Consider the following 14333-nt stretch of genomic DNA (forward strand, 5'->3'; position numbering starts at 1 on the left):
AATATAAATAAATAAATAAAATTATATAAAGTAGATAAATTAGCTTTAGCTCAACCAGCTATAACATTAAGATCTCATACATAGGCTATTAATGCATCAGTAATAATAATTCTACAATACATTTTTCTGACAATCTCTTTCACTAAGAAATTTCAATGCAGGACTTTTACCAATGATGGATGCATTGTTACTAAAAGTATCTGAATACTTCCAGCACCGCTTAGTTATATTGTAACGAGGACACTGTGTCTTCGGAGCAATGCGTCGGCCGTCAGACAGGCGGAGCTCTCGGTCCATCCACAGCATGGCATCGTTATTTCTAAGCCCTTTTCTTTTTTTCACCCCCTCATGGGATACAGACCGCTATTCTCAGACCCCCAGAGCCAAAGTCGAACAAGTGTGGCCTTATAAAAACGGCTGAAAGCGGCGACAAGGAGCCACATTTCAAGGTGAAGCACTGAATGATCTGCAGATCTGCGCATTTGGATGTAGATTTCTGTGGCCGGAAAACGCCACTCGCGGTGAGTAAAACAACAATGCAACTTTGTTTTCTCCTGGCTTGCCTCACAGATAACAGGTTGCTTTTGGAGGAACACGCTGTAGGCTGAAATTTGGTGACAGCTTGTTACACTATTCGCATCTTTTCCGCGCAGCATCCGCTCTGAATGTTGCTGAGTTTGTCCTCGCTGTGTAGCAATGTGAAATGAGCCACTCTGGGCTTCAAAAGATGGAGTTTTTGTTCATCTGTTGCACCGACACCAGCTCTTTAATGTCCTGATTTTCACCAGGGTAAGTGCTGTGCCTTGATGGGCTTCAGCTGCACACTTTTAATTCGCTTATTAATAAGTCATACATGATTTTATGCTGTTATATTTGATAAAAACCTGCCTGCTCTCCCCCTTGCCATTCTGTCCCCATTTATATCTATCTATATATATATTTGGCATTCTCAGATGCAGCATGGACTTTTGGTTTTGGGGGCATTAACAATTTGCACTTTAGACTGGCACCACAGTTACACATTATAAAATGTGGTTTATTATCTCTTAATTAGTTAAATATTCACACATAGTGACAGATCACTCAAATAAGGGAGCCAAACGTCCCCTTTTGGGTGAAATTTAGGTAGAATGTTAGTTATTCTGTGTGCATTCAAGAAGTTCGATAAGGCAGCCGACTGTGAGACGCAAACCAAGTTGCCCATTTGAAAACCTGCAACTATGTTTAGTGTCCTTGGGAATCAGAGTGACCTGAGACAGAGAAGATAACACAATCTTGTCTGAAAACCAGGCACAGCACAGTAAATAGAGGTTTGATCAGAATATTGCGGAGCCTCTATCTATCCACCCTCCACTCCTGAACATAATTAAAAGCCTAATCCTTTCTGTGGAGCTGCTACCTGCTGGAGTGACACATTTAAGCGACTTGCTTCAGGCTTCAGCGGCAGCGCAGCAAACAGCTCGAGGGGGGTGGAAAGTTATTTACTGCTGGAGAATTTCACCCCATTTGACACCTGCGTTGGAGCCCCGCGACGTTTGGAGACACCATGACTGAAGTGGTATCCCACATCATACTGACCACTGGCCTGACTGGCATGCTCCTGTTGGCCGTGGTGGTGCTGCTTTGCTACTTCACCTGCAGACTGACTGGTTCGCTGCCCCTGGGTGGACCTGGCAGATTTTAAGGGCCACTGACCACCTCTGGCTTGCTGCATCCGAAGACTGGTCCAAGCAACTGACTTCTGGCATGTCAGCATGGAGTCATACTTTACCCTTTTATTACCTCCGCTGATTTCTGCCTGGTTGGTTCTTTTACATGCTTGGGTTGGTCCAGACTTGCCTTTATCTCATTATTAACCCAGATGCACCCTGGCATGGTTTCCAGTCCGAGCAAGCTTTTGGAGTGGTTGACGAGGTGATCTTTTGCAAGCTGTTTGGAATTTCATTATAGTCAGAACGGAAAGGTGGTGCATGTACGACAGGCCAGGGCTTGATAGGAAACACAGTTCACAAAATAGATCTCCATTTAACTATATAATACTTGACTGATCTCACAGTTTGGATGGTGCAGAATTGTAGTATTTGCATGCAACGCCAGCCACACTGGAAAAGAAAAAGAAATCCTCCTGTCAGAATTCACAGGTGAAAGATTTTTCTGATACAATATTAGTATCTTGAGGGTGTTTTTTTCTCATGCGTGGATGTGTTCAGTCAATCATTTGGTGTTAATCGGCTTTATTATGGCCTTTAAACCTCTTAGTGCTATGGAGCTCAATCCCATTAAAATGACCTTGACTATAAGCACAGGGAAGAAAGGAGGAGAGTGTGGATAATTATAGATGAAAGCCTGACTGACCAGAACCCATAAGGGCCCCTATTGTGACTACTTACATTCACAGTGAGGCCTCCAGCTTAACTTTACTCCGCTCTCCTTTTGTTTCTTCCGCACAGCCTGATGGTGGGCTGAAAGATCTGCTTTTCACGACTGACACCAGGTTGAACAACACAAAAGAAACGCATTTCTTCAACACGGCTTTGATGACTTGAAAACAGCTCGCTGCATTCCCCTTGTTGCTTCTTGCTTCCTCATACATTCCTGTTTGGCCTCTTTCTACATTGGAGAAGTCTTGAGAGTGAGAAGAGAACTGATAGAGAACTGATACTCAAGTGTCAAATCAACAGGACAAGCCTGTGACTGTATTACAGAGTGCATTATTTGAAGCATCACAGCACAAATAGGTGTATAGGTGTAAGTGTGCAGTTTGCCTGAAACGAGAAGTGTGCTCAGTCAAATCATCGCGGAATGAATAGATATTAAAGCTGTATGTCAGAGCGGGTGTGTGACAGGATGACACAGACATAATTACTGGTGTGCTTGTGTGTGTTCTTCTCCAGCTGTGAGACGACTGCAGACAGGCTTCCTCAGCTTCTCAAAGTGGCATGTTATGGCTGTCTAGAGTCAAGCGTCAGCCACACAGAGACGACAACATGAAGGTGACAGCCCTGCTCATCATTTGCTCCTGTCTGATGTTGGGGAGTTTGGGGAAGCCACAATTCCCTGGTAAGTTACTGTGCTGTTAGTCAGTCGCTACCACAAAAACCAAAAAAAAAAAAAAAAACAGCAGCTGTCCAGTCGTTTGTGATGTGACAGGAGATATTTTTGGAGGATTTTCAAGGTCGTAGGAGAATGCCCAAGGAAGTTTATTTCACGGACGGATTTCCTCCTTTTTAACAGTGAATATTTTTGTGGCTGTATTTAGTTTGATGGCGCCAAGAAAATAACAGGATTTCACTGTTTGCTTGAATTTTCTGTAGAAAATGATCACCCTGCTGCTCTGCAGGAGATAGACGCCTATTTGTCGTGTAACAACTTCTGCGATCACATTCTGTAACAAGATTTGGACCTAGTCAGACACGTAGAATATGGAGTATTAACATTAACATAACATGAAATGAAATGTCCCCCTCCTTTTAAATAATTTGACTGATTTGGTGACACTGGTTGCATAAAACAAGACACGTGAAGACACTTCATGGGCCATGCACCTTTCATTTTCAGACATTTTCTCTGTTGATTCCCTTAACCATCCAGAGCTAATCAGACTTATTTATTGCCACAGAACAAGAGAAGGATCCCAAGTTTTGGAATACGTGGGCCCAGCGGACCCTGAAGAACGCCCTGACGCTGCAAAATCTCAACAAAAACAAAGCAAAGAATCTCATCTTCTTTCTTGGGGATGGTAAGCCACAACATCCTCATGCTTCCATCCCGATTTCCACCCAAGGGTGGAAAGGTAGCATTGCTGCACAAGGACTGAATAGCAGTAAGCTCATCACTGCAGGTCCACTTGTCCCTTTTGTCATGTTTGATAAATAAGATTAATTATGGAGAGTCCAGCCGAGCCAACATTTTTATTGAAGCCGAAATGTTGTTGCAGTGGATCCAGTAATCCAGTAGAAAATGAATGAGATTCTTCAAATGTTTGCTAACATGCGAGATGAATCAAACAATACAAATGTGCTGCCACCAGATCACAGGGCTTCTGTTTGGGCAGGGACCCTCATTGGTCGCATACTAACCTTTATCCTCCATTGGGCCTCTGCTCTCTCTGTTTGGACTATAGGCACAACATGACATTCTTGCACACTGCTGCATGCACAGTCATGTTAGTGTAGTTAGAGAATAACAGGGAGCGTTGGACCACTTCAAGTTGTAAGATGGCACAACATGGAATGATTGTCTAACTAGGAAAATGAATCACAGGATTCTGTTGGAGTAACTCAGTTGCACAATAAACCGATTCCTCTGTGTACCTCAGAGCCTCATGCAGGATTTATTTATGCAGGGCAGTCTTCAACATGACTGTAAGGCAAATGGTACTTATGAATATTCCTCCCAATTTGTTTTCCATCCTGCGCAAAGCACAAGAAAGGTGAAGTCGGATGAGAACAGCAGTTACTTTGGACAGTATATTAAACTGTTTCTTTTATTTAAGGCATTCACTTCAGAAAACAATAAAAGAAAGTCATGGAAAATTGAATTCATCCAGATCTGGAGATCCTCGCTTCCTGTGACCTGAAGAATTATAATACACTGTTGCACACATTTAACTGTAATTATCGTCAAATGCAGGCATCCTAAGCACAAGTCATCATCATGCAACCTGCAACGAGTCCAGGTCGTTTCTCTCTGTGACCTAAAAAGTGTGTGTTTCGTTTATCTTTGCTTGATATCCTCGTCTTCTTCAAGTGTCTGTTTATGAAGGAGTTGATATCTAAGACAATGTTTTGCCTAACAGCAGTCATCTTGTTCAGAAATATCAAGGAAAGCAAAAACCTCTGTGCACAGCAGTGGACGGAGGGTGCTCACGTTGATCATGTGCAGCCTCTTTCTGTCCCGCCCTAAGGGAAAACGAATGCAATCCTAACAGCCGACCTGCTCTTGGTGTCTAGGGATGGGCGTTCCCACGGTGACGGCTGCTCGAATACTGAAGGGTCAGCTGAACGGACAGAGTGGAGAGGAGACGCAGCTGGAGATGGACAAGTTCCCTTTTGTGTCTTTGGCCAAGGTCTGACTTATTATGACATCATACAGTATGGCACAATGTATTGATCTTGCTGTGACCACTAATGGCTTCCTGACAAGGCCTGTGACCGCACACAAGGTCATTCAGTGTGTCATGTTATACTGGCTGTGTATTATGTTACAGATCTGATGTAAAGACTGTTTGACCATATTCTGTGTTTTTCTTACTGCCAGCAAATCCCATGAAAAGACCAAAACCAGCAAGCAGCTGATCCTACAAACAAGTCTTGCCAGCAGCGTGTTTTAGTTTGAAGGATTGCGTCAGAAAAGGTTGATGGAAAAGGCAAAATTTGAAAAACTTCTTCAATTTAGCAAAAGAAAGGTCCTTTTTGCCTTTTTACAATAAAGAGTTAATTCACATAATGTGAGATGGACGTTCTGACCGAGCAAACCTTTAACTCTTTTATCTCTTCGTCTTTGTCAAGATATGCCTTTAAATGCATTATTGGACTCAAAATGCAGACTGGAGACAAGAGATAGAAAGAAAATACTTTATTAACAATAATGGTGAACAAAAGACGCACTCATAAGGAGTGGAAAGAACAACAAAAAAGGCATTCTCAAAGAGTGGAGATAAACAGACAAAAGGCACTCACAAAGAGTGGGGACAACAAAAGAAAACTACAAGGTGGGTTGAGGCTGAACAAACACTGGACGAGGCTGTTAGGCACTGAAACAAAAGAGCACACGAGAGGCAAGAAAGAAAAGAACTATCATAAGTCTTACAAAAGCACATGAGAGAGCAACTGGCAAAAGACTGGGAAATATTCATGCTACTCAGGTAGATGCGCCTCAGGTGCGCTGCTGGTAGGGCAAAGCCGGCTGAGTGCAGGGACACACCCAGCTAGAACAGACAGACTGTTGATAAAAAAAAATCTATTTGGATTATCCAGAGAAAACAGGGAGATTTGCTTAATGTAAAAAAGTCAAATACAGTTATAATGTCTATGTATAAACTTGGACTCTGTCAAATGATTTGAAGAAGCCTAATTAATGCTAATTAAAGGTAAAATTATACATCAGAAACTGGAGACTGTGGATGGCGTGCACATATTCAAGCAGCTGATGGCTAAAAATGACAATAAACCATTGCAAATTACAGAACTGATCAAAAACAGTCACGTATATCAGTTCTATTGTTATTAATTCTTAATCTGCGGCTGAAAATTAAAAAATAATTTGTTGAGTTTGGTCTTTTCATGGTTTGTTTTTTTTTCCCCAAAAATAAGAATAACACCAGCTTCATCATTCATCTCAGTAAAACTTTTTCTTGACATGCTGGAATAGCACCAGTCCGGTTAGTGCCATGTCTAAACAAATCACATCATACAAAACACATCATTGCAAGCACATCGTAAACAGTCCGATTTGATGTTTGAGTCCTGACCACATGTCAATGGCCTGTAATCCTGCAGACATACAACACTAACGCACAGGTGCCAGACAGTGCTGGTACTGCCACAGCTTACCTCTGCGGGGTCAAGGCCAATGAGGGCACGGTGGGAGTGAGTGCAGCTGCTGTCCGGTCCCAGTGTAACACCACTCAGGGCAATGAGGTCACCTCCATCCTCAGATGGGCTAAGGACGCAGGTAGAGTTAAATAACCGTTACGTAACACAGGCCTCTTTCATTCAGTCTACAGGAATGCAGAATTGTAGTTTTTTCAGATGTTTGCAGTCAGTTATCATGCAGTTCACATCTAAGGAAACATAATTGTGGTTATAGTTACTGCTGTGCTAATGGGAAGTGGGAATACTCACCGGGGCGACTTGATTGCTCAAAGCACTGACTTTGAAGTGCTCTTGAAAGTGATTTTCAGTTGTTCATCCTTTGAACCAAAGTTCTCCTTAGAGCAGTTTGTAATTGACATTAACTTGACCCAAAGAGGGTTTTTTTATGTATTCTAATTTAAAACGACAAGAGACTAACTTTTAACCACTCGTTTTTCAAAAATCTCTCTCGTGCCACCGTTGCTATGAAGTTTCGTCAGGTTTTTGGTTGTTGTTTTTTTCTTGATTCCTGATTTTTCCTGATGTCTTCCTGATTCCTGGTGTGTCTGTGTCCAAGTACTAATAGTAAGGTTAGATATACAGCTGGCTAAAACCCCAGGATCAAGAATGGGTTGTTGCCTTTGGAAAGCACTTAAAAGTACCCTGAGCAGGATGAATGAGAATCTTCACAGACATAGATCAAGAATGGCCTTTTTAAGAAGAGGTTTAACTTCAGCTAAGTAAGGGAACTTCCTCTTACTATTAGACTGCGTCATCAGATGTTCCCCCTACAAACTTACCACCAGGTATCTCGTGATAGATCTCTGTCCATTTTCTCCATTTCTCTTTTATTTGTGAGGTACTATTTGGTCATTGAGAGGAAAATTAAGTATATACTGGAGTTCTAGCCTCATTTCCAGGATGTAGCTCTGTAAGGAACTGTTCTATTAGAGCAGGCTTTTTCATATTTTCTCATTCCTTGTGTGTTGTAAGAAAGTACCTGATGTAGATATTATATAGTTGTGAATATCTGGAAAAAATCAGTCCTTGGTAATGCATCTGATGGTCTTCTTGTACTTTTTCTGTAGAGAAGTTGATAAAAACACCAAAGTATCTAAACTCATCCTTAGTCCATTTGAACCCACATCTCAGTTGAACCGATTTTGGAATTTGGCCACAGACATCCATAGATTGAGTCTTATCTATGTTAAACAGTTTTGATCAATAGCCTGGAAGATGGCCACCTCTGCCAAGTGTTCCAATGAATGACATCTGATTTTCTCAAATGTGTGCTTTCACCCTTCAAGGGTACACAACAGGGTTCTACAGTCTGCTTGAACACAACACTTTAAAGACAAAATAATAAAAGACCACAAAGAAGGAGATAGAGATGTGAAAGGATTGTGTACCATGGATTTTCAGAGGGCGGTGCTGGAGATAAGTTAGGGGTGGGTAGGGGTCAGGGTGTGTGTGTGTGTGTGTGTGTCTCTGAGAGCATGTGTGTAGGTGCAGGGGTCACAGATAATAAGAAATCCAATCATTCCTCAGGGAACATGGCGAGCAGCAGCTGACCTTCTGCACAAGCGAATAGAGAATAGAGTGTTTTTCATCGGGTCATTTTACAAGACTGTCCTCTGCTGTTTGGCCTTTAGTGTTTTTTCTTTTTACACCTGGAACATTTATTCGAAGAAAACCATTTCTATACTGATAAATCCTGGTCCATCCATTGATCATCGCTGGACGTTACTGTTAAAAGTAGTATTCAGACTGGGGATATATCAATATCAAAATCCACACTCCTTGTTCCATACAGTGCACTTCAGTTTCAATCATAGCTAACTTATCTAGATCTAAACATGTTCAGCCCTTATTCAGGCAGCTGCCTGTGTGTGTATGTGTGTGTCCACTGCAGGAAAGTCAGTGGGAATAGTGACAACGACCCGTGTCAACCATGCGACTCCGAGCGCTGCATACGCCCACAGTGTGGACAGAGACTGGTACTCCGACAATGAGATGCCAGCTGAAGCACTGCAGGACGGCTGCAAGGATATCGCCAGACAGCTCTTTGAAAACATTCCCAACATTGATGTGAGTCAAAAGTATTAAGCCTGACACACAACAGGTGATGTGTCACCAGAGAGCCCTCAGAGTTTCAGGTTATTTTTAGGTAATTCCGGTTGCACTGAAGATGCACAACCCCAGTCGCTTTGTTGAACATCTATGAAGTGAATTAGCTAATTGTCATGTACTTAGGTCATGTGATCTTTTGGTCCTGAAACGTTCAATTCTAAGAGAGTAATTTTTTATTCTGTTCTGTGACTTTGAAGGTGATTATGGGTGGAGGGAGGAAGTATATGTTCCCTAAAAACACATCGGACGTGGAGTACCCCGGCATTGCAAAGCACAGCGGCACAAGAAAAGATGGAAGAAACCTGGTTCAGGAATGGACTGAGAAAATGAAGGACAAAGTAAATTTCTCCTCTTCCTCCCTCTCTGTGCTCTTCTTGTTTGTCTGTGCCCTCTTTTATGGTCCCAATTACATTTACATATTTAGGATTTCAAAGTGACTGCAGTCACACTGTACTGTACATGTATCTTTTTTAACTGAGCAGAAAGGCCATTATGTATGGAACAAGAAGCAGCTCTTATCACTGAACCCTAACAATGTGGATTACTTATTGGGTGAGTTTCCAGTCTCTGTGTCATTATGAAGCTCTCACTGAAGTGTAAATGAAGATCCTTATGTGCATGCATTTGCCGTGGGCTTATTTTCTACGTGTAATATCCTATTTCTTCTTGAACCGTGCCTCTGTTATTCCAGGTCTATTTGAACCTGGGGATCTGACGTATGACTTGGAGAGGAACACCGAGACCGATCCATCGCTGACAGAGATGGTGGAGGTGGCCATCAAGATCCTGAGGAAGAACACCAGTGGATTTTTCCTGCTTGTAGAAGGTGAGTTTGTAGCCGTGTGGTGAAATTGGACTGTCATTCTTTGTTTTGGGATTTCAGAAACATCTGTCAGCCTGGTCTTACTGAGTTAAGTCTTAGTTTTTGTAAGAGACATTTCAGATTTCAATAGTGAATGTCCCTTAAGGTGGGGACACACAAGTTGTTTGGGCTGATTATAGTTATTATATGATGTGAGTGTCACCACTGATGAGCTTGACCAAGTCTGTCATAGTCAGGGCCAGTCGTGATGACAGTTGGGAGATAAAATGATATGGTGTGTGGTGTTTGGATTGTTTGCCTTCTACAGTTGTGACCCAGTGTTGTTGTTAGGATTGAACATTTTGGGAAAGACACATGTTTGTTTTCTTTCTGAAACTGAGATGAAAACATTGACACTTGTCTCATGTTTGTGCATGACAGAGTACTGCACTGATCTGGTCAGAACATTGTCAGAGTCACAATGGAAAGTAGGAAAAATCATTCCACGCAGTCTTCTTCCTTGTTAAAACCTGGTGCCTACATTATCCACAATGCAGTACCAACAGTTAGGTTGAAGATTCGGGTGTGTGATGCTAATCTACCCCAGAGTCACTAGTGTCAAGCATAGATGAGGACCAGGATGGAGACACCTGGGAAGCTCATAGATTTTTTTCTTTTTCCAATGTGTCAAATGTCTTAAGCCCCAACTGACATGTAGCAGATTTCTCTGGAAAAGGTTTTGGACATCTTTTCTCATACATGCACTAGAAACGACCTGTAACAGACCTGAAAATCAGTCTGTGAAATCGGAGTTGGCTGTTGCCTGGTTGGATTGTGTCAGAGGACATTTGTAGGAAGTCGAGCCTTTCTGAACTTCCCCCTCTGTTGCCGCTGAGTGTCTGTTAAATCTCTGTAGCTCAGTGGGCGCCGCCGGGCTGCAACGCCAGGCCCCATTCACAATGAATAGCAGGCGATTGCTGTCCAGGCTTTTGAGTCTGTGTGTGTGAACAGCCTGAACCAACCGTATCTGGTGAGCACTGATTTTGATATACTGTAAACGTCTCTGTAGAGGTACAGTGTTACTGGGAAGCTACACACAGTCACTGTTGTTTCCCAAGAAATAGTTACTGTAACTCCTCCTGAAACCATAAGTCGTTGTTTTGCTTGTCAACAGATCAAAGAAACAAGAAACAGCATGTTAATTGACAAGCTTTATAGGTTCTCTCGTTCACAGGCTAGCTGTTTTCCCCTGCCTCCAGTTTTTATGCAGTAAAATACAATAATGTGTTCGTCTAGCTTGTCAAGTGACTGCATCTGTGTTGTTCTCTTACTCATTCTAATGTGAACAGTTCCCAAAAACAAAGTACTGTTAATTGATGACATCTGCTGACAGACAACATAGGGGAAACATGACCCAGTTTGCTAATAATGCTGTGAGACGGTGTTCAAAGAGACAAACAACATGAACCTGTGGAAATAGAGTTTGTCTGCTGCTGGTTCACTTATCACTAGAAAGGCTTCAAAACTTTAAATTACGTTTTCTCCTGGAGTAAACAGAGTTCAACAGCTTGAGTCTGTTGATAGGTCCCCCATTTTTTCTGTTTAAACAGTCATAATTCACCCAAAATATTGAACATGAAAAACGTGCTTACTTTGAGGTAGTCGGTAGTAGATAACTTAGTGAACGTGCACCATCCCTCCGTCCCTAAATGCTCTGCCAGTTTTTCGTGTTGGCACCATGTTGAAAAGGACCCTGAATCTCTCTAGTCGCGTTAAAGTTACTCAAGCAGTCGGCTAACTCATTTAAGAGCACATAAAAATGTTCCAAGTTTTTTGAAAGACTTATGAATGCAGATAGATGAACTTATCATTGTCACAGCTTCCTTGTCTGAAAACCATTGACATTCCAGTGGAAATCAATGAAAAACATTCTAACGATTCACCAGGTTGCACATAGTTTCAATAAAACATCAACTCTTGCAGTAATTTCCAAAGCAACTATCCTCACAGTCTTCTACCTTGCTGCCAGCGTCACTGAATTGTCCCTTAAAGGGAAATGTATTTTGCTGCTGTTAATAAAATACAAAGAGTGACATTCAGTACCGTTTACATGAATAGGTATGAAAAACATAAAAGCCAGCAAACATCAAAGACAAAACAGTCAAGGACTCGGAAGCAGGAGACAACAGTGATATAGGTACAGAATGTAAAACAGCATTCAGCAGCTATGAAAACTGAGAAATGGAATAGTTTGTAGCATAAAGGAATTCTTTCTATCTGCTGCCATTTATTCAAGGAAGCCTAGGAGAGGAGAAAACATGAGCCGTTCCATCAAAATTCTTTATTGTTCTGCTCTTATCTTTATTATTGTCAGCAGCACGGGCGCTGTGAGATCTGTGAATGTCAGCGCAGCATTAGATACAGCAGGCGCAGGAAAGTTGGTGTTGATAACCGTGTGTCCTTGGCTGAGTCTGTGCAAAGAAGCACAGTTGCAGTCAATGGCTGTTGAGGGTAAACACCTGCAAGCATGACAGTGATTGTTCAGCCAGGCTGAGTGAGAATAAAAGGCTCAGTGTATTTCAAACAGTCAAGAGGGCTTGTTGGATTGTTGAGCACCCTCTGAAAGGAGGTGAAAAGGGGTGCTCACCCCTTTTTGATGGTGGAATTTTTGGGGCCTGCAGTGTTTGTAACTTGTCAGATATTTTGATAATTCGATTGATATGTTTTGTAGGATGGGTGGCAGCCAGTAATCCTGAACCACATTTGCTTGGATTCATTTATGTAGCTTCTCCGGAGTTCAAGAGTCATCAAAATTAGTTTATGTTTAACAAAAAACTGGAGATATGTGAACAATTAACACGGAGACATTTCATCTCACCGAGTGTTTAAGAGTCTAACAGCTAACTGGGAGTATTTGTGTCTCTGTCAAGGGGGGCGTATCGACCACGGACATCACGAGGGCAAAGCCAAGCAGGCGCTGCATGAAGCTGTGGAAATGGACAGAGCCATTGGCCGGGCAGACCTCATGACCAGCATCCATGATACACTGACTATAGTCACCGCTGACCATTCTCATGTGTTCAACTTTGGAGGCTACACCGCCAGGGGAAACACAATATTTGGTATGGGCTGATAATGATGCACATGCAGTGCTGTATGTATCTTTGTTGTTGTATCTGTATAGTAGTGCTGTAAGTTACATTTTCACTGTGGTTCTGTTGTGTAATGGGGTTTAATGCTCTGTTTCCATCCAAAGGTCTGGCCCCAATGTTGAGTGATATTGACAACAAGCCCTTCACCTCCATCTTATATGGGAACGGACCAGGTTACAAAATTGTTAACGGTGCGAGGGAGAATGTCTCCACTATTGACTATCGTAAGTAAAACTTACAGGGAAAGAACAAAAGAAAATTCACCTTAAATTTCTTTAATTTTTTTATAAAAAGCGGGTTGTTACCAAGAAAAAAAAACAAAGGGGACCCACCCATAGAAAAACAGCCCCTAGCACAACTAGAGAGCAAAAACTCACCAGGGAACCTTTAATTTCAGGTGGATGTTTCTACCTCATTTCTCTAAAAACAAGACTATCTTTACATCCTTTCAGAGGAAAACAACTACCAGGCCCAGGCAGCTGTACCGCTGAGCATGGAGACTCATGGAGGAGAGGATGTGGCTGTGTTTGCTAAAGGCCCCCTGGCTCACCTGCTACACGGGGTCCACGAGCAGAACTACATCCCCCACGTCATGGCATATGCTGGCTGCATCGGGCAGAACAGGGAGCACTGTATGCCGGGCAGCGGGTCTGCTGGTTTGCGCCCTGTCCTGTCCTCCATCACAGCCCTCTTCACAGTTACCCGAATTCTGTGCTGACCTTCCCCAGACAGTTCTCATCCTGTTAAAATCCCCAGTTTAACCAGTCACACATTTGAAGATTTCAGTTTTTTTGTTGTTGTTTTTTAAATGCTCTAATTTTACTCAACACTGTTTTGATCATGGGACCACTGTTAGGGCACGTTTGTGTTGCGATAATACAACTGACACAAGTATAAGGTTTCAGTTTTAGTTTATTCAGGCAAATATGTAAAGCATTATATAGTCAACACCCCGGATGATGCACTGAAATGAAAAGTGGTGCTGCAAAGATCACCACAAAATCAGAGATCTCAGTTGTGATTTGTCTATTGAATAGTTTTCATTAAAGGTTTAAGGACCTGTTAAGCCTATTTGTTAAATGTAAACCCTTTAGCTTTGAATAGATAGATTGGATTTACAAATGTTTGAAGATGTTTCATATCTTAAATGTGCAGTTAACAGAATCTACCTCATACACTTGGAAAAGATCTCTCATGTAATTATGATGGACAAATTTTATGCCGAAACCAGAGGCAACTGAATGTATAATTGACAGAATAAAACATATATATTCCTTGTCATACACCTTGTGCATACTTGCAAAAAAGCACTGAAGAAGCCCACCTACCATTGTTGTGTCCAGTAACAGAAGTTGTAAAACCTCTTAACCAATAAAGAAATATTTGTTTTCTGATAAACTTTTGTCCATTTGTTGTTTTGTTTAATGTTTCAGCTTCTCTTGAATGTTCTTTATATCATGTTTTATTCTGGTTTCCCACATTCGAAGTTCATTTTCATTAAAGCAGTGCTTTCAGTTTTAACTTTTCTGTGCTATGCAAAGCGGAGTTACTGATATTTGATATGTTTTACTGGGCAAAAAGCTACAGGAAGTGTATCGCAAGAAAAAATGTTTTTGACATGTGAGAACAATTAAAGGCTGGAGGCTGAGAGGAACCACCACTTTCCTCACATGT

General features: G+C 41.9%; 1 protein-coding gene across 5 annotated transcripts; it reads left to right on the forward strand.

The window, feature by feature from the left end:
• Positions 1 to 327: 327 nt before the first annotated feature.
• Positions 328 to 14057, forward strand: alpl (alkaline phosphatase, biomineralization associated). 5 transcript variants are annotated; one of them, XM_076742785.1, is made up of 12 exons: positions 328 to 521; positions 2895 to 3060; positions 3620 to 3739; positions 4953 to 5068; positions 6501 to 6675; positions 8488 to 8663; positions 8903 to 9043; positions 9188 to 9257; positions 9397 to 9531; positions 12438 to 12629; positions 12764 to 12883; positions 13112 to 14057. In XM_076742785.1, exons 2-12 carry the CDS (start codon positions 2940 to 2942, stop codon positions 13375 to 13377), a joined length of 1632 nt encoding a protein of 543 aa, XP_076598900.1. In that variant the 5' UTR covers positions 328 to 521; positions 2895 to 2939; the 3' UTR covers positions 13378 to 14057. The 5 variants fall into 5 exon arrangements, with proteins under 5 accessions (XP_076598900.1, XP_076598919.1, XP_076598889.1 ...); XM_076742804.1 differs by lacking the exon at positions 328 to 521 and adding an exon at positions 634 to 789; XM_076742774.1 differs by lacking the exon at positions 328 to 521 and adding an exon at positions 1418 to 1914.
• Positions 14058 to 14333: the final 276 nt, after the last annotated feature.

This window comes from Chaetodon auriga, chromosome 2 (assembly GCF_051107435.1).
Source record: "Chaetodon auriga isolate fChaAug3 chromosome 2, fChaAug3.hap1, whole genome shotgun sequence".
Taxonomy (NCBI): Eukaryota; Metazoa; Chordata; class Actinopteri; order Chaetodontiformes; family Chaetodontidae; genus Chaetodon; species Chaetodon auriga.

Coding starts and splice junctions, on each gene's coding strand:
- alpl (XM_076742785.1), top strand. CDS start 2,940: ATGTTATGGCTGTCTAGAGTCAAGCGTCAGCCACACAGAGACGACAAC. Junction 8,664..8,902: donor AAAACATTCCCAACATTGAT/GTGAGTCAAAAG, acceptor GTGACTTTGAAG/GTGATTATGGGTGGAGGGAG. Junction 12,884..13,111: donor TGTCTCCACTATTGACTATC/GTAAGTAAAACT, acceptor ACATCCTTTCAG/AGGAAAACAACTACCAGGCC.